The sequence below is a fragment of the Gastrolobium bilobum genome, unplaced genomic scaffold (genome assembly GCF_033153095.1).
Source record: "Gastrolobium bilobum isolate Gb01-03AN ecotype WA unplaced genomic scaffold, APGP_CSIRO_Gbil_v1 utg36934, whole genome shotgun sequence".
Taxonomy (NCBI): domain Eukaryota; kingdom Viridiplantae; phylum Streptophyta; class Magnoliopsida; order Fabales; family Fabaceae; genus Gastrolobium; species Gastrolobium bilobum.
Genome location: NW_026896826.1, coordinates 7822 through 28815, shown reverse-complemented (window position 1 = coordinate 28815; position 20994 = coordinate 7822). Strand labels below are relative to the sequence as shown.

The 20994-nt window shown below is 37.0% G+C and overlaps 1 protein-coding gene and 1 long non-coding RNA gene across 2 annotated transcripts; both read right to left on the bottom strand.

Annotated features, from left to right (window-relative positions):
- Positions 1–2777: 2777 nt before the first annotated feature.
- Positions 2778–5876, bottom strand: LOC133302200 (transcription factor MYB15-like). The gene is made up of 2 exons (XM_061501947.1): positions 5419–5876; positions 2778–3339 (listed from the first exon to the last, which is right to left on the bottom strand). The coding sequence occupies exons 1-2, from the start codon at positions 5874–5876 to the stop codon at positions 2778–2780; spliced, it is 1020 nt and encodes a 339-aa protein (XP_061357931.1).
- Positions 5877–13124: 7248 nt separating this feature from the next.
- LOC133302205 (uncharacterized) lies at positions 13125–20728 on the bottom strand. The gene is made up of 3 exons (XR_009750300.1): positions 20686–20728; positions 14337–14434; positions 13125–13424 (listed from the first exon to the last, which is right to left on the bottom strand). It is a non-coding gene; the product is annotated as an uncharacterized LOC133302205 (long non-coding RNA).
- Between the last annotated feature and the right edge of the window lie 266 nt (positions 20729–20994).

The window sequence follows — 20994 nt, the reverse complement described above, 5'->3', positions numbered from 1 at the left end:
ATTTAATTTTATAAAACTCTTTAAAAATTATAAAAGAAATTTTTATTTAAAAATATATTAATGTATACACTGAATTATTTATAAAAAATTGAATTTTTTGGTCAAAATTCACCTATTAAGCAAGCGAAAGGAATGTTCGTTTTTCCCCATCTTTTGTCCAAACTTGTCCCAATACAATTCAAATTTGCCAAATAACTTAAAAGTTGCAATTACACCAGGGACAAAGAAGTTCATGGAGGACCAGTTCAAATTCAATCATCCCTTTAAGTGCAATGATGATTCTTTCATGAATAAAATAAAATCAAACAGAAAACCAGAAAGAAAATAGACAATAAAACTCAACAAGAGGAGTAAACAAAATAAAATAAAATTGAATAACTCTAAACTAATGAAGCATCTTGTAACAAGAAAAACAAAAAGTTAAGCGAACCTGATGTTTTGCACAGTATACATAAACAAAGCCAGTGTTTCCCTTTTCGTTCCTCATATGTATTTTGCTCTTTTTTATGCACACCTTTTAAATCATATCACTATTACCCTTTACCAATGTAGCTAGTTTCTTTCTTAATGAATGACTCAGGCTCTTGGAACTAGAGACAATTAACGTTGCCCCCACTTCAGAAACTAATGTAACCCTTTACTCGTTGTAAGGGTCAGATTCAATTTACTAAGATAAAAAAAAAAAATTGTTCTCTGCCCAATTTCATAATGGGAATTCAACTTGTCCTGGAAAGTTACCGTTCTTTCCTGCAGAGACGTTGATTAATGTTACATCTTTGCTTATTGATATTCACTGTTACATCTTTGCTCTAATGCTTGGCCTTAGATTAATGTCTTCAAGGGTCTATCAATGCTCCTACTAATCCATTCATTGTGTTTAAACAGTAGGACAGAATCAAGCAAACTATCATAACACTCTTGTTTCCCCTTTAGAATACCCCCACCTTGGATGAATCCATCTTATGTCAGCGTTGATAAAGTACCACATCGTTAATCATATTATACAAATCAGTATTTATAAGTCCCTGACATGCTTGTCAGCTTGCCGAGTTGGATAGCTTCAACTTGTAACCCAAGTGGGGGCATCAAAGTGATGGAACATGGTTGTGGCTTTGCTTGGTTGGGTTTGTTGATGCATTATGCTGGCCTGCCCGCTCCAAGTTAAGAGGTGGAGTCATGGGGCCAGGGCGAAGGCCTAAGCATTCATGACCCTTAAAATGGAGGGCACAGCGTGAGGCTGGCTTCACAGAGCAGCGAAAACTTCCTTCTCCTAACAGTGGAGGGATAACAGGCTGTTGCACTTCTGGCCCATTATAACCTAGTGTGCCAAGCTACTTGAACCATCACTTTTTTTATTGTTGAGTGAAAACCCATAATGCAACAAATCCAATGCAAAACTCTTAACAAAAAATAGATAACCCATTTATCTTTTCGATTCTTAATACCAATGGAATATTCCTCATGCTTCTCTTCTGACATCGATTTTGTTATTGAAAAATAGATAAAAACAAACCCATTTGTTATCTGTTTAATAAACTACTTACATGATAATTATTTTATGAAATATTATACTTACAAGTATGAAAGATAAAAATTAAGAGATATCATCTAAAAAAGAGAATAAGTAAAAGTTATATATTTTTTTATAAAAAATAATTTATTATATTCATATTTCAGACTCAAATAAACATTGGACATAATTGTTAAATGTATAGATACTTCATGAAAGTAAAGATTACCAAAAGAATCCTTAAAAAACAACATTATCTTTAATTAAGTGCATGTTTAATAATATTTTATCAAATGATAATATTTTGTTATGAAACTATCTTAAAATATTGTAAAAGAAAATTTTTTATTCTAAAATTAATTAATTTAAGCACGCACTGAATTATTTATCGAAAATTGAAATTTGTCGTCCAAAATTCAGTGCATAGGATGCTACTAGGCAAGAGAAAGGAATATTCGTTTTTCCTTGTCTTTGGTACAACTTGTCTCAATTGGCTGCCCAAAATTTACTTTTCAATGCTGCCAAAATAACTTACAAGTTGCAACAACAAATGGGATCAAAAAGTTACAACTTACATGCACGGTGAACCAATCCAAATTTAATCATCCATTTGAGTGCAATGATTTTTTCATGAATTAAATCAAACCAAACAGAAAACCAGAAAGAAAATAGGTAATAAAACTCAACAAGAGTAAAAAAGAATTGAATATTCATATACTTCAATGGATAATTTATTTCTATTACAATTGAATAACTCTAACATAATGAAACAACTTGTAACAAGAAAAAATGTTGAGCAAACCTCATGTATTACTTATACATAAACAATCAATTTTTTTTTGGATAGATATCAACCGGTGTCTGAAGTCTTAATAGACCTGACTAATCCGGTTTCAGGTTTGAACCTCTTCATCCTTTTCAGAAATTGTGATTCTTACGAATCGAATCAATTACTTTTTGGGCAGGTCAAATCATGAGATCTAACTGAATCGTCACTAGACCAACAACTCTTAAGTGCTTATAATATCATATGATTCATATCACCGTAACCCTTTACCAATGTAGCTAATTTTTTATTTATTTTTTTGGTTAATTAATGAATGACTCTAGCTCTTGTAGCTTGAGATAACGTTGCCCCCAGTTTCTAACTCTTTACTTGTTATAATGGTCAAATTCAATTCGCTATACAAGATATTTATTTTATTTAGGAAAAAAGTTTACTACGTGCCCAATTAAATAATACCATCAATGTGTTCATGAAAAAAATTTAGAACTCTGGCAATTCTATTGACTCCCCTGATCTGATGAACAAGTCATACCAAAAATCCATGCCATCATCAAAGTTTGAACTATTACCATAACTCTGTTGGAAGGTATCCACTGAATGAAATGGATATTGAGGTGATAGTTCATTTGAGATTGTCCAAGAATGTGATGGCATGGTTGATCTTTCATCATTCATTGTTGTTGTCTCTGACCAAAAGCTTTCATCAATTTCAGGCATTGTCTCAAGAGACTCTATGTCTTCACTCATGATGGTGTTCTTGTTCATATGTTTTCCTTCACTAATATTGGTGAGTGATGAAAAATCACTAGAAGAATTGCATGCTGATGTAGTCTCCATTTCAGTGTAATAAAGACTGGATTGTTCTGATTGAGTTGGTGTGCTGGAATTGGAATCAGATTGCATGATTTTTGGTTTTGAAACTATTTTGCTCTCTGAATTGAGTTGGTTGGTTTTCAATGCCCTCTTCTTCAAGTGGGTGTGCCACACATTTTTTATTTCATTGTCAGTTCTTCCTGGTAATTTTGCTGCTATTGCTGACCACCTGGAAACAAAGATCAAGTATTTAATGTATGAGATATTTGCATGAGATTCTTGGTTAAGTGATTAAGAAAACAACAAACTTAGAATGGATTGATTATTGGATTTTATAGACAGTAAATCCCATGCACATATTGGTATGTACGTCTAGCATATATTATAGTTGCACTTGCATGTGCTATGAATATTAAGGAATTGTGTTTGGAGCACTGATAAAGAAGATATGATATGATAACTTATCATATCATACTTCTATCTCTTGTTTGGTGGATAAATAGAATATGATTAACTTATCTTATTGTCTCATTTTATGGTTATCCTTAATAAATTATTTCACTCCAGGAAATTATCATTCATGCTTCTTAATAAATTTCGTACAAGTATTTTTTATTAAGTTTTTTTAACATAAACATTTTAAATATATGTGTATAACCAATATAAAAAATATAAAATAAAAGATAAAAAATTAATTTTTCAATATGTATAATTAATACAAAATAATTATGTATCGAAAAAATACAAAGAACTTAAATTTTTAATTTAAATAAAAATGACATCTATCATTCTGTGAAAAACAAATTATAAAAATTTAATCACTATAATCAATGACCATCTAACTATTGCATCATAAAAACATGTTAGCCACCAAGTATTTTATAGACCATTTTAATGTTTTTCACTACTTTTTGCATGAAAAATTGCTAAGCATATTCATATTATTTAATATTATGTCTATTGGGTGGAAAATATTTAATATTTAAAATTCAAAGTATTTAAATTTGAATTTTGAACTTGACGGGTATTGAAAGAGTTCAGTATTTAATGTTTCCGCTGTGGGAAATATATATATGTATATATATATATATATATATATATATATATATAATTTAAATATAATAAAAAATTATAGATTAAATGAATTTTTTTTAAAATTATAAAAAATATGTACAGTTGATAAAGATAATTTAGATTTGAAATTTAACTGCAAAAAAATGACTTATTTATACTTTAAAAGAAAATAAATTAAAATTTAACATAAAAAATAATACAACAAGAAAAAATATTCGTACAAGAATTTTTTTTTTAACATAACCAATATAAAAGTTATAAATTAAAAGATACAAATTAATTTTGCAAAAAATATGAATAATCAATATAAAGGAATTCAAATTTTTTGTTTAAATAAAAAAATGCATCTATGATTTTGTTAAAACAAATAATAAAAATTTAAAATGCTATAAAAATGAATGACCAGTGACCATCCAACTCCTACATCAAAAATGATGTTTGTTATCAAGTATTTTACAGATTATTTTAATATTTTTCACTTCTTGTTGCATAAAATTTTTTTAAGCCTATTAACAATATTTATTATTATGTCTATTGGGTGGAAAAACTTTTTAAATTCGAATTTTAAACTTGATAAGTAGAAAAATAAGTCAACGTTTAATATTTGTAAACTTAAATTTAATATAAAATTATAGATTAAATAAAAAAATATTTAAAAATATATGTAGAGCTGATAAAAAATAATTTAAATTTGAAATTTGATTTCAAAATAAGAAGAAATAACATTTTTATACTTTAAAAGTAAATAAATTAAGACTTTAACTTAAAAATATAATACAAAAGAGAAAAAAAATCCGTACAAATTTTTTTAAACATAAACATTTTAATATATATGTATGCCCAATATAAAATTTTTAAATTAAAAGATAAAAATTTAAGTTTTTAAAAAATATGCATAATTCATACGAAAGAATTATTTTTCAAATTAAAATAATATCTATCATTCTTTAAAAAATAAATTAAAATAATTTAATCACTATAAAAATGAATGATTATTCAGTGACCATGCAACTCTTGTATCGTAAAAAAAATTAGCCTTTAAGTATTTTACAGACTATTTTAATATTTTCCACTACTTTCTGTTGTATTACTATAAAAATGAATGGTTATCACCATGACGCAGGTCGGCTCCAGGATGCTCTGTTGTATTACAGTGCGGTGGTTTCCTGAGCCTTTCGAGCTGGCGAGTTTAGATAGGATGTCGGCCCTATTATTCTCATTCCGAGGTATGTACTGGATTGTTACCTCGTCAAACTCAACTAATAGCTCCCTGACCCGTTGGAGGTACTTCATCATGAGAGGACCCTTGGCTTGGTATTTTCCTTCAACTTGTGAAGTAACCAGCTGTGAATCACTCATTATTTTTATCTTCCTTGCTCCGTGCTCCTTTGCCTGCACGATCTCGGCAATGAATGCCTCGTATTCAGCTTGGTTCTTCGAGGTCGGAAATGCTAAGTGGAGGGAGTGCTCGATGGACACTCCTTCCGGGCTTTCAACAATCACCCCGGCTCCACTCCCCTTAGAGTTCGAGGATCCGTCGACATAAATTGTCCAGAGACCTTCATTCCCTTCTCCCTTTTCATTGGGCGGGGTTAGCTCCAGGATGAAGTCTGCCAAAGTTTGCGACTTAATTGCCTGTCGAGGTTCATACGATATGACGAACTCGGAAAGCTCGACAACCCAGTTAATCATCCTTCCTGCTAGGTCCGTCTTGTGAAGTACTTGCCTGATGGGCTGATTTGTTCGCACGATGATTTGGTGACCTTGGAAATAAGGTCGGAGCCTCCTTGCCGAGGTAAACAGGCAAAGGCGACCTTTTCGAGCTTCTGGTAACGAAGTTCTGGTCCTTGCAATGTCCGACCTACAAAGTAGATCGGCTGTTGTGACTTGTCGGTCTCCCGTACCAGAGCGGCACTGATAGCCTCTTCCCCTACTGATAGGTACAAGATCAACGTTTCTCCGGGCTCTAGTTTTGACAGCACGGGGGGGTGGCTAAGCAATTCTTAATATTTTCGAACGCCTTTTGCATTCTTCCCCCCATCCGAACTCTACTTCTTTTTGAGGAGCTTGAAGAAAGGCAAAGCCTTCTCTACCGATCTAGGCAGAAATCTGGTCAGGGCCGCAAGGCGACCTGTGAGCTGTTGAATTTCTTTTTTGCTTTCAGGCTGTTTCATCTCAAGGACGACCTTGCATTTGTCGGGGTTCACTTCTATTCCTCGGTTGGTAAGCATGAAGCTCAGGAATTTTCCAGCTGGTACCCCAAAAGCACATTTGGCCGGGCTCAGCCTGATCTTGCGAGCTCTTAGCTGCTCAAAAGTCTCCCTGAGGTCGGCGATATGTGCCGATATTTGCATTGACTTGACGATCATGTCGTCGATGTATACCTCCAAGTTTCTTCCGATTTGCGCTTAGAACACGCGGTTCATCATCCTTTGATAGGTCGCCCTTGCATTTTTTAGGCTAAAAGGCATAACGTTGTAGCAAAAATTTCCCTTTTCCGAGACGAAGGCGGTTTTTTCGTGGTCGTCTGGATGCAATGAGGTTTGATTGTATACAGAGTATGCGTCCATAAATTATAGCAGTTGAAATCCTGACGAATTGTCAACTAGCTGGTCAATGCTTGGCATTGGGTACGAGTCTTTTGGGCAGACCTTATTGAGGTCGGTGTAATCCACACAGATCCTCCATTTTCCACTTGGTTTCTTTACCGTCACCACGTTAGAGAGACATGTGGTGTACTGTATCTCCTTGATGAATCTGGCTTCTAGCAGCTCGTCAACGTGTTCACTTAAAGCTTGACGTCGGTCAGATCCTATCTTCCTTTTCTTTTGGGACACTGGCTGCGATCCGGGGTACATGGAGAGCTTGTGACAACAGAAAGTTGGGTCTATTCCCGGGATTTCTGAGGCCTTCCATGCAAATACATCGGAATTCTCCTTTAACAAGGAAATGAGTTCTTTTTTGAACTCGACCTCTAGGGTCTTCCCCACCTTGGTACGTCCTTCGCCGTCCTTTCGGATCTCGACGTCATCCAGCTCCCCTTGGGGTTCTGGACGAGGTGCTTGGAGCTCCTCTCTCATATCCAGTTCGATCAAGTTTATCTCGCTTCCTGATGCCCTTAAGGACTGGTCCATGGCTCCTCTATCCTTAAGCCGAGGAGGAGATGATGGGCCTCCTTGATGGACTCGCAGGATCTCATAATAGCACTTTCTTGATTCTTCTTGATCACCTCTTATGTGACAATCTTGTTGTTCATCCCAGGCATTTTCAGTGCTTGATGTTTGGTGGAGATCAGCATATCCCATTCATGGATTGTAGGCCGGCCAATGATCACGTTGTAGGACGAAGAGGTGTCCACTACGATGAAACGAACCCTTCCAGCTCGGAACGAATCCTTCGTGCCTAAGGTCAATTTTAGGTCGATGTAGCCTTTCGGAGGGGACGTCGCTCCGTTGAACCCGACCAGCTCGGTGACACATGGTTTTAAGTCCTTCTCATCCAGATTCATCCTCTGGAAAGCATCCCAGAGAATTATGTCTGCCGAGCTTCCGTGGTCAACGAAGATTCTCTAAACCCGGCAGTTGACTAGCACTCCAGTGATCACCAATCCGTCAGTGTGCCCAGGTACGACCATTGCTAGTTCCTCCTGAGTGAAGAACAGTCTTGGGGGGGCAGGATTGTTGGCTTTCCCTTTGAAGGTCGGTCTGTCTCTTACGGACATGACCTCCTTCAGGTACTTTCTTCTGGCATTGGTCGAGTCTCCTCCCCCGCCTAGAGCTCCACTTATCACGTTGGATTCGAATTCAGCTTCGGGAAAGGCCTCGTCCTTATCATCGACCTCTTTGCCTTTGGCAGGTCGGTCTTGTCTTTGATCATTTCTATGTTTTCTCTTCGGGCTTCGACTTCTGCTTCGGCTTCTTTGCTTTCGCTTATTATTTTTCTTTCCCTGTGTTCAGATGATATATTGCTTCAACTTCCCCTCTCTGACGTGCTTTTCAATAGCATCTCGAAGGTCCCAGCAGTCATCCGTGATGTGACCGTTTTGATCGTGGAAAGCGCAGTATTTGTTTCTGTCCAGCCCGCTCTTGGCTTTGAGTGGTCGAGGTCTCTCGATGTTGCGCATCTCAGTCTGGGCCACCTCTTTCCATATCCTGGATCTGGACATGTTCAGGGGTGTGTACTCGTCATACTTCCTTCTTGGAGATCGATCGTCCGACCTCTTATCGTGAGAGTCCTTCCCTTTTTTGGATCCTTTCTGGTCCCAGTCTTTGTTATTTTTCTTACTCGGGCTCCGACGTGTCGGACTTCGTCCTCGAGACTCGACGTAGACCTTCTGCATATCTTCCACATCAATGTATTTATCTGACCTTCGTCGAAACTCCTCCAGATCATTCACCGGGTTCTTATAGATTGATCTCGCAAGTGGAGAGTCACCATCTAATCCCGAGATGATTAAGTGGAGGTGCACCGCTTCAGTTAAACCTCGGACCTTGAGGGCGGCATCCTTGAACCGATCGAGGTACTTCCTCAGCGATTCACTCTCTTTCTGCCGAATTCGTCCCAGAGCGTAGGCCGACATTGGAGCACCTTGCTTGTTGCAAAGTTCAGTCGGAAAGTCCTGGCTAGGTCCTCAAACGAGTCGATTGAGTTCCTGGGGAGCCTGGTTATCCAGGTCATCGCCCGACCAGTCAATGTTGTCGCAAAGATTCTGGCCTTAATAGGTCCAGTGATCCCGTTGAACAACATCTCGGTCTTGAAAGCCGCTAAATGGGCTTCTGGGTCCTGACTTCCGTCATACGGAGGTATCCTGGTGCTCTTGAATCTCGGAGGTATAACCAGGTTCATGAGCCTCTCAGTGAATGGGCTATCATTAGCCTCCTCATCATCTAGGTAGTTCTCGTCATGGTTGTCGTTCAGGCCTCCACCATTCCGGTCGTTGCCGAGGTTAGGGTTCTGCACATTCTGTGCGTGTCCTTCGACTGTGGCCGCATTCTGACGTCGCGGGCCATCATCAACAGCACGGTCATTTCTTCCAGGTTGACCTTCAGCATTTTGATGTCGGAGGTCTTCGGCGTTCTGATGTTGGACGCCTTCAGCATTCTGATGCTGAGATCCGTCATTTGCGACCTGACCGGCTCCTTTGGGTTGGCCTTCCACGTTGCGATTTCTCAGTTCAGCCTCGAATGTCGCCATCCTTTGGGCATCTAGTCGCTGTTGAGTCGGGAATCTATTCTCCATCTCTTGCAGCCTTTGAAGGATTGCATTCATGGCCAACGTGGTCACGTCTCGCGGTGGCTCACTGTGTGGAGGTGGGTGAACTGAGGCCGCTGTCGTATTGAGCTGGGTTCTGGGGGTCTGTCCCTGAGTGCCGACATCGCCGACCTGTACCTCTACCAGCACCGGGTTTGCCTCTAATTGGAGTTGTTCCAATGCATATTAGTGTTGAGGCATGCCATAAGGATGAGGCTGAGATTGATGCGGCGGCATTTGGGCGGTGCTAGACGTCGAACGGGTGTTCGTCATCGTGGAATGGAGGTCGAAATTTATCGTCCCCACAGACGGCGCCAATGTTAGGTCCTGGATAGACCGTATTGCTATACCGTAGGGTATGTGCTCAGAGATAGTGTATATCAAATGTATACTAGGCTTATAGCCGAGGTCCCAATCACTACGCACAAGCAATAGGCTTATAGCCAAGGGGTGGGTGTGTACACAGTGTGGGCAGTATTAGTAAATAGGTTAAAAGTGTTTACCTGGGGTCTTTAAGCTCTTATTTATAGGATTACCTTCCTAGGCTTGGGCCTTTTGAGCTCCCCTAATTGCAGTAGGATTCAACTCCCTTTCTGTTGGGATGTGATCCTCATCTTGTGCCCTTTGGCTGTTTAGAGTTGTTGAGATGTTGGTGACTCTATATCTGATTAGATATTCTAGTAGGTAGTTGGGATATGATATTCATATCCATAACAGATTTAGTGTTGTAAATATTTCATAAACAAGCATTTAAACAAAGGGTTCATTTTTTTTGCAGTCACTGCAAATAAGTTATCTGCAATAAGCCCAATAAGACGTCATTTTGAGGCAGAAATTATGGTATATTTGTAATTTTAATTTATTTTAGGGTTATTATAGTCTTCATAATTATATTTTTTTAATATTTTAATCTCAAAACGATGTCATTGTTGAAGTAAATGCAAATAAATTATATACAGTACCTGCAGAAATATTTTTCTGTTACACAAAGTGAACAATCAGATTGTGATAAATGAAAGTCCATCTTTGATAAACACTGAAAGAAACCGAGTCAAACTATGTAATTTTTGAATGACTATAAGACAAGCTAAAATGCAGCGATATACTTTTACGATTTGTGTTAACTTTTACGAGACAAACAAATGGAAGGAGTTTTATTTATTTACTTTTTTTTTTAAACCGATGTTGTTATTACACTTACAACCAAAAGAATTAGCCATGATATCGAATTGTGGAGTAATACCGACCAATTTTTTTTGAAAGTAAAACAAAATATTTGAATATATATACTTAAAACCAATGTAAAATTACACTTATAATTATATTTATTTTTTTAAAATTATATGTGACTTTAAAATATAAATCAGCTATAACTTATTATTTTTAAATATAAAATATTATAGTTAGAGATAGCAAATTGGTCTCACCCGGGAGGGCCGACCAACCCCGCCTGCCATCACATTTTTCTTCTTCTTATATTTACTGTCTAACAAATCTGTCTTTGTGTGGCTAAGTGTTTGTTAGAATATTAAATGTAATAACTCAAATATTTGTCAACTCTTCATCTAATATATATGTCACAACTACACTCACTTCAGAAAAGTCAATTCAAAGACAACTCTTCATTTATTACATGTTGATATAAAATGCTGATAGTTAGAGGTGGCAAAACAGGCTCGGCCCAGAGGGCCGACCCACCCCACCTTTCAAACGGGCGGGTTAGCCCGCCAACGCTTTTTTTCCTTTTATATTTACTGTCTAACAAACCATGTTGATATAAAATATTGACAGTTACAGATGACAAAATAGACTCGATCCGAAAGGACGTTAGTGTCTAACTAACACTATGAGGTACCTAACTCTAACTTTTTATACATGTAGAGTTGACAAATATTTGAGTTAGTATGTTTAATATTTCAATAAACACTTCGTAGTTGAAGTTAAATGTGGTAATTCAAAAGACCATTAGTTATCTTAATTGCATAAAATGCAACGATATACTTTTATGATTTGCGTTAATTTTTACGAGATAGACAAACTAATTTTTTTTCTCCTCATGCATCGCACTGGTAATACACTAATATATATATATATATTAGAAAGTAGTGACACGTTCTTTATTTTAGAGATTAATCAACAACGATCATCGACAAAATTTTTAATCTTTTTCCTCAGTGCATCGCATAGATAATGTACTAGTTTGTTTGTGAATTGTAATCCTCAATCATTAGTTAGCATAAAACCTATGATTGTATGCATGCCTAACACATGTCTAGACCTGCTTCACAGTCTCTATGAGTTCACTAACAGTCACACCACATACCATTATTCATTCAGATAAAAAAAAAAAAAAAAAATCTTGCATCCTTCTACACCTTTTCCACTGGTCAATTCTTCTTCACCTTTTACCCCACTGTCATGATCTTTTCTCTTCTGCACTCAAAAAATATCTATCTTTTACCACATTCATTTTAGCTACAGTATCCCATTCCGCTCCTCCACCTCTCTTTAACTTTTATTATTCTTGTTCTTAGCTTATAACAAAGAAGTAATCATATAATATAATATTATCAAATTTGAAAGGAAAACTTATGAAAAAAAGGGAAAAAAAAGGATTTTGTTGCCTTCCCTTTGTGTAAAATTCAGATATCTGTCGACCCTTACCACATTAAAATTATCATTATTTATATTTTTATAAAAATATAATCGCATTTTTTCCTTTTTCTTTTTTCCTTTTTTGAGTATAAGTGTGAATTGAACACATAACCTAATATAATCTATCCAAACCCTTTTTATTTTCGTTTCCTTGTGACAACTTTTATCGTATTGCTAGCACACGCGTTTATCTCTTCAACAAATATAGGTCTGATTGATAATATTTTGATTTTTTTTTCTTAAAATAATATTGTAGAATAGTTTATAAAAACTGTTTTTCACAATAAAAGAAGAAAAAAATCCGTTTGATACATTTGTTTTGAAAAGAGTTTTACAAATTAAAGGGCAAAAAAATCTGCTTGGTAAATTTATTCTCAGAACATGTTTTCAAAACAAAAAAAAATGAAAAAACTCGTTTGATTGGTAATTTTTTTTTCTTCATATTAACTTATTTTACTGATTTCTATAGTTATATGTAAAAACTCACATATTTCAATGAAATATATTTTTAAGATCAAAACAAATTATATTACTATTCTTTTTTAAAACCAATGCAAATCATATTACAAGTTGATCATTTTAAGCTGGTATCTCCCACAAGATTATTATATAACTTGCTATTGCCACTAAAAAAATTCAAGCATTTTGTGGAAATTATATTTGCAAATAGTGGGGTCTTTGACCCCACTACATACATTTGTGGCATCAAAAAAAAATTGCCAATATTACATACGCCACAACATATTTTGTGACGTTTTGAGATGCAACGCCACTATTTGTTGAAGCATTAACCCCCACAATATATTTCACTTTTGGAGGCTTTGGACCGCCACAATTGTTTCACTACAATTTGTTTTACTTAAGTTTAGACCTCTACTATTAACTGCATTTTGCGGGGCTTTAGACCTCCACAATATGTTATCTCTATTTTTTTATAATTTTAAATTTTATTATTATCAAATCACATCCATTTCGTCTGCTTCTACTAAGAATTATGAGGGTGTTTACAAACAAATAAATAAATTATGAGGGTAATCATTTACTTGCTAAATGAATGGGCATTTCATCTAACAACCAATAAACGGGCATGCCAACCTCTTTCTTTCAAACAAGATATTTAGAATACAAATAATATAAAAGGAAAATGAAAGAGCTTTCCAGCTCTACACAAACTACCGACTGCATCCAGAATACCATCAATCAATAGATTTATCTTTTGAGTTGGAACAGCTTCAACCTCTAGAGTTGGTTCCCACAATAGTGTAGTCTCTACCAGTAATGATGTCACCACATGTGGATCCATGTTTGAAGCCGGACGCCTATCTTCCAAGTAACCTATGATCACGAGTTAAACAAAAAATAATATATGGTAACACTTGTAGATTTCAGAAATTAAATGGCCATAATATTAATTTGCTGGTATTAAAAATATGTTTGGAACAGCAAAGAAGTGAAAGAAAAATTAGAATGAGATAAGTGATAATCGAATACGATAGCAACTAAGAAAGAAAGGCATGTGATTTTTCAACATATGAAGGAGAACATTGAAACAAAAAACACCAAAGTGCCATCGCAAGACAGATCCTACTGTATAAGAAATTTGTAACTCTTTTAGGTGGCCAATTATTTAGTAAAGTTGAGCTTCAGGCTAGCTTTCTAGTTCCAAGTATGCTATGGTAACTTTAGTTTGTCTTGGTTAGATTTAGTCGATGAAAATCTTCAACTTGGAGTTGTTTAATTTGATCTTGAAGTAACAATTTCAATGAGACCATTTGAAACCATAAATTAATAAATTATGTTGGTATGAGATATTCTGTCTATATTTAGTAAATTGAAATGAACAACTTTTTTTTATGTTATGGTGTCCTGTATCATAGAGTGTATGTTCTAATGAAATTCTATTTACCATTTTATATATAAGAAACAAAAGAGACTTATAAGCAATGATTTGGTGTTAATATCAATTAATGGTTTTAAAAAATCAATTGGAACTAGATTGAATGGAGTACAAAAGAACGTGAGAGGTTAAGTGTAAATGTGTAATGATGAGTGTTGCAGTCCTGCAGAAGTGGGCTCAATTGGAAATCATATAACTAGGCTTTTATATCCTCGGGAGAAGAAACAAATAAGATTCAGAAGAAAGAAACATTATAAGAAAGTTTACTGATACATGCTATTGTAATTTGAGTTTTGAACAAAATACATCATTAATAGAAATCATGATGAAGAAGAATAGAAGATGCTCACCCAATTACATGGAAACTGCCATCGTAGACAGCCTGAGAAATCAAGCCCATCAAACCAATGCTGCCTCCTCCATAAACTAGATCAATATGTCTTGACACCTTTTGAGATACCAAACAATAGCACCCAAAGTAGAGAATTCAGACCAAGAAAGATATATGCTAGTATAGACAAAAGTACAAAACAATGAAATATTCATGAAAAAACGGAGAAACTAAAATGAAAACTTAAAAAAGATTGTAGTTTAGATGGTGTCACACATGACATTTCTTTCCCACTTTCCTTTAAGGATCTTATGTAAATGAAATGTAAATTAAAGATATGACGAGACATCATGTATCAAGGAACACCAAGCTAATTATAATGATGACCTTCACAATAAATAAAGCATAACAAAAAAGTATAATGCAAGATACAAGAAAAACAAGATATATGATACCATATCAGTTTGATTAGAAGTTAATTGTAATAACAACAATGATTAAGTAATTACCTTAACAATGTAGTGGTTAGAATTATGATACAGTAGGACTCTGTTAATAGAAGGCCACATTGCTAAGTCAATTAAGCTGAATTTAGTAGGTTAACTCCGTTTGGTGGTTTGCTTCTCCTTGAAAGAAGCTAAACCATGTAACTCATACATGTCCATGGTGGTCTCTGAATGTTTCCATTGAATTCCAGATTTTCCTTCCATCCAAATATCATTTTTTCCTTCCATTTTCTTGTTTGATTCTGGTAAGGTGTATGACAGAAAGCCACCTATCACTGTTGGGATAAGTTTAAATTAAATATAAGAAAAATAGAAAATGAAAGGTTTATGGTGAAGAGGTATGTCCTTAGGTATCTGTTAGTGGACAATTAATATGTTTAGATTTCCTATGTTAGTCATTATCACTCTTAATCATTTGCTATTGCTTATAAATAGCACATTGTAAGTCTTGTAAAATAGCTTGGCAGAATCAGTAATGAAATAGAGGTATATTCAGAGAATTGCCTGTGTATTTGTGTGTGTGAGCACCAGTTATAGGGCCTGTGAAATAACAAATTGGTATCAGAGCTTGAGCTAATGGAGAATATGAGTAATAGTCTGCCACTGCCCCACCTGACAAAGGTGAACTATGAAAACTGGAGCATCCAAATGAAGGCTCTTCTAAGAGCCTATGACAGTTGGGGGTTGGTGCAAAATGGGTTCGTAGAACCTGAAACAACGGAAGGATATTCAGCAAATCAACTCAAGCAATTGAGTGCGACGAGAACAAAGGATGCAGCGGCACTCTTTATGATGTTTCAAGCTATTGAAGAAAGCGGTGGTCTTGAAAAGATTGGAGGCGCAACAACAGCAAAGGAGGCCTGGGATATATTGGAGACGGTCTACAAAGGCGCGGACCGTGTGAAGCAGGTCAGACTTCAAACTCTTCGAGAAGAGTTGGAGGGGATGAAGATGAAGGAAACCGAAGGAGTGTCGGACTTCATCACCAAGGTTCAGACCAAGGAAGCACGGACACTTGTAAAAACAGGAAGAGTCGGGTCCGACACGCTCCGACACGGCGACACGCTCCGACACGGTGTCGGACACGCGGTTGACTTTTTCGACACGTTGACCATTCCGACACGCGAATTTGACCGTGTCCGACACGGTCAAATGGCATTTTCGTAATTTTTTTTATTCTTTTTATTTTTTATTTTTTTTTTTAAATTTTTTTTTTTTTTAAAAAGTTAAAATATATTAATAAAGCTTCAACCTGATCATATCAATTTTATCTTTTTGTCTTTGTTCCCCTTAAGTAGATAAGAGATCATCTCAGCATCATTGTTATCAATTCCTATCACGCTCTTGTTGTATCTTCTTCTCTCTGATCTCTCTAATATGATTTGATCTCTCTATCTGATATTATATCTCTCTCTCATCCCAGTTCTTATTTTTTTGATTAAAGCTTCCATCTTTATAACGTATTGATGGGTATTATTAATTCAGTTTCATTTTTTTGTTAAATTATTAAATATTAAATGAAATATACACTATATAAATTAAAAATTATTTAATATTAAAACGTGTCCCAACGTGTCGAAATCCATAATTTTTTAGGATTGACATGTCGGAGTGTCGTGTCGTGTCGTGTCACGTGTCGCGCGTCGTATCGGTGCTACATAGGTTCAGACCGTGGTGAACCAGTTAAAACGGAATGAAGAGGTGTTGACCGACTCCAGAGTTGTTGAAAAGATTCTGAGGTCGTTGACAGACGACTTTGAAAACGTGGTATGTGCAATCGAGGAGTTTAAGGACTTGGCTACGTTTTCTGTTGAAGAGCTAGCTGGTTCTCTTGAAGCGCATGAGCAGCGCAAGAAGAAAAAGAAGGAGGAGTCTCTTGAGCAAGCACTCCAGACAAAAGCAACAATTAAGGATGAAAAGGTGTTGTACTCTCAGAATGTCTGAGGTAGAGGTATTGGACGAGGTGGACGTGGAAATGGCCGAGGTGGTCGTGGCCGAGGTCAGGAGGTGAAACATGAAGAAAAAGCTGAGACGAGTAAGCAAAACTAGAGAGGTAGAGGACGTGGCCGAGGTGGAAGAGGCCGGTTGTCGAATCAAAGCAATATAGAATGTTATAAGTGTGGCAAGTATGGTCACTACGCAAAAGATTGCAACTCGGACAGATGCTACAATTGTGGCCAAGTTAGGCATTTTGCTAAAGATTGCCGAGATGAAAGAAGAGTTGACGAGACTTCAAACTTCGATGCAGAAGGAGAAATAAGAGATAGAGGAGTTCTGATGTTAGCACATGGTGAAACTAGCTCGAAGAGTGAGACGGAGTGGTACTTGGATACTGGTGCCAGTAATCACATGTGTGGTTACAAACATTTGTTCAAAGAGTTGAGAACGGTGGAAGCCGGACATGTCCCTTTTGGAGACGCGTCCAAAATTGATGTGAAAGGCCGTGGTACGGTTTGCTTTCTACAAAAGGATGGACGGGTTGGAACAATTCGGGATGTGTACTATGTGCCCGAGCTCAAAAGTAACATTTTGAGCATTGGACAGTTGATGGAGAAAGGTTACTCGGTTCTAATGACAGACCGAGTTCTATTATTGAAAGACAAATAAGGGCGTCTGATAGACCGAGTTCAGATGGAAAAAACAGAATGTACAAGCTGAGTTTGAGGAGCATGGAGGTCGGCTGTCTGCAAGCCGAGGTGGAGGATAAGATGTCTCTGTGGCATCGACGGTTTGGACACCTTCATTACGGTGGTCTAGCCGAGCTGATGAAGAAGAACATGGTAGTGGGACTGCCAAAGATAAATTCTGAAAGAAAGTTCTGTGAAGACTGTGTGGTGGGTAAGCACTCAAGAAGCCCGTTCCAAAGGATGGCAAGATACCGGGCTAAGCAGCCTCTGGAGTTGATACATACCGACCTGTGTGGACCCATAACTCCGGGGTCCTTCAGTGGAAAGAGATACTTTGTTTCTTTTATTGATGATTTCAGCCGTAAGACTTGGGTATATTTTCTAAAGGAAAAGTCCAAGGTTCTAGAGGCCTTTAAGAGGTTTAAAGTGATGATAGAAAATGCAACCGGGAGATACATCAAGTCGGTCCGTTCTGACCGAGGTGGCGAGTACGTTTCAACAGCCTTTAAAAGGTATTGTGAAGAACACGGGATAAGGCGGTTCCTGACCGCGCCGTACACACCACAGCAAAACGGAGTTGCTGAAAGAAAAAACCGCACTATCTTGGATATGGTGCGTTCTATGTTAAAGACTAAGAATATGCCTAAGGAGATTTTGGGAGAAGCTGTACAATGTGCTGTGTACGTGCAGAATAGATGTCCGCATTCAAGTGTGAATGATAAAATCCCACAGGAAGCATGGAGTGGTCTAAAGCCATCAGTGGCTCATTTCAAGATTTTTGGTAGTGTTGCGTATGCACACATACCGGACCAGCTCAGAACGAAGCTTGAAGATAAGAGTAAGAAGTTTGTGTTTATTGGATATGATGAGAAGACGAAGGGATACAAGTTGTTGGATCCCGTCAATAAAAGGGTGTTGGTAAGCCGAGATGTGAAAGTGAATGAAGAAGATGAATGAGACTGGAATAGTACATCTGGGGTCAATGTGGAACCCGGAAATATACCAATTGAGGTCGGACAACCTTCGACCCATATCCCGGCAAATCCTGAAGTCTCTGATGATGAAGAAGAGCAGAGACAACCGAGAATGAGAAGCTTGTAGGACTTGTATGACTAAACTAACGAAGCACATCTCGTTTGCTTGTTAGCAGATTCTGAGGATTTGAGCTTTGAGGAAGCTGTCCGAAATGAAAAATGGCAATCTGCCATGGAAGAAGAGATAAAAGCTATTGAGCAGAATAAGACATGGGAGTTAGCCGAGCTACCAAAAGGAAGTCGGCCCATCGGTGTGAAGTGGGTATATAAGAAGAAGATGAATGCTAAAGGGGAGATTGAGCGATTCAAAGCCTGGCTAGTAGCAAAGGGGTACAAGCAGAATGATGGAATAGACTATGACGAGGTGTTTGCACCCGTAGTGAGGATGGAGTCAATCAGGTTGTTGATCTCACATGCAGCTCAGATTGGATGGCCGATCTATCAGATGGATGTGAAATCAGCGTTCTTAAACGGTGTACTTGAGGAGGAGGTATATCTCGAACAACCTCCGGGTTTCATGAAAGTCGGACAAGAAAGAAAAGTGTTAAGGCTGAATAAGGCTTTGTATGGGCTGAAGCAGGCACCGCGTGCTTGGAATACCCGTATTGACTCTTATTTCAAGAAGGACGGATTTGAGCAATGTCCATACGAACATGCCCTGTATGTGAAGAAGAAAGAAGGTAATATTTTACTAGTTGCTTTATATGTTGATGATCTAATCCTCTTGGGAAATGATGAAGGGATAATACAAGACTTCAAGAAGAAAATGACAAAAGAGTTCGAGATGACGGATCTCGGTCTGATGAGATACTTCCTTGGTCTGGAAGTCAGACAAGACAAATTCGGGATCTTCGTATCTCAAGAAGCTTATGCAAAAGATATCTTAAAGAGGTTCAAAATGATAGATTGCAATCCGGTTTCAACTCCTATGGAACCCGGCTTAAAACTTTCGAAGTATGATGGAGGAGAAAGAGTTGATCCGAGTAATTACCGGAGTCTAGTAGGATGTTTGAGGAATTTAACTTGTACGAGGCCAGACTTGTGTCTAATTGTTGGGATTATAAGCCGGTTCATGGAAGATCCGAGCTACACACATTGGAAGGCAGCGAAGAGGATATTGAGATATGTTCAAGGAACAATCTCGCGAGGACTTCATTATTCGAAGTCAGACAAGTAACAAGCTGGTGGGATATTCAGATAGCGACTGGTGTGGAGATGTTGATGACAGGAAGAGCACGGCTGGCTATGTGTTTTTAATGGGAAACACGGCATTCACGTGGGTGTCAAAGAAGGAACCCATTGTGACTCTATCTACATGTGAAGCCGAGTACGTTGTTGCATCCTGGTGCGTTTGTCACGCAATGTGGCTGAGGAATCTATTGAGCAAATTGGAGCAAGAACAAGTCGGCCCAACCGAGATCCGGGTTGAAAACAAGTCTGCAATCGAGTTAGCAAAGAACCTGGTCAACCATGAGAGGGGTAAGCATATTGATGTCAGGTTTCATTTCATCCAGGATCAAGTCAAGGAAGGAAAGGTGGAGCTCACTCATGTTGCAAGCCGAGATCAAGTGGGTGACATATTTACGAAGCCGTTGCCAAAGTTGCTGATAGAAAATTTCAAGAAGAAGATTGGGATGAAGGATGGTCGAAGAATTTAAAGCTTATGGAGGAGTTTTGTTGGGATAAGTTTAAATTAAATAAAAGAAAAATAGAAAATGAAAGGTTTATGGTGAAGATGTATGTCCCTAGGTATCTGTTAGTGGACAATTAATATGTTTAGATTTTCTATGTTAGTCATTATCACTCTTAATCATTTGCTATTGCTTATAAATAACACATTGTAAGTCTTGTAAAATAGTTTGGCAGAATTAGTAATGAAATAGAGGTATAATCAGAGAATTGCCTGTGTATTTGTGCGTGAGAGCACCAGTTATAGGGCCTGTGAAATAACAATCACTAGGGTGAACTATATTAGGGGCCGTAGAGAATTGAAACCTGTATTGACGACACAGAAATTGACGTAACTCAAAGTCAGCAATTGCCCTTGAAGATAAAATAAGATAATAATAAAAAATTTAAAATTAACATGTTCACAGAGCAAGCTCAGAATACAGACAACTAAAAGCACAAATTTGATCTAAATCCCAAATTAACATTTTCTCTTTGAGCTAAATCACAAATTCAATTTAAAATTTAAAAACCTTTCAAATTCTTCACCGCAATTGCACGTTACGTTGAGGTTTCAACTTTGAGTGCTCTCCACCTGAAAAGAAACGTTGGATGCGGTGCATTAAATTTGGAGAGAGAAAGAAAATTGAATGAGTGAAAGAGTAGGACAAATAATTAAAGAGAGCAACAAAACGCAGGTTCCACAAAAATCTATAACGGCATTTAATTATTCAGTTCAAAGAATTTAAAAAACGAAACAGCTTCTTTAATTTTTTTTCTTACCTCCAGATCTAACAATTTGATCCTCTCCTCATCGAGCCCAATGGATCCATTGCTCGAAC

Bases quoted from the DNA above. Each gene is read 5' to 3' on its own strand.
- LOC133302200 (XM_061501947.1), bottom strand. From the start codon at position 5,876: ATGATTAACTGGGTTGTCGAGCTTTCCGAGTTCGTCATATCGTATGAA. The intron at 3,340-5,418 runs GTACATACCTCG...CTTTGTTTCCAG, and splicing joins TTTGACGAGGTAACAATCCA to GTGGTCAGCAATAGCAGCAA.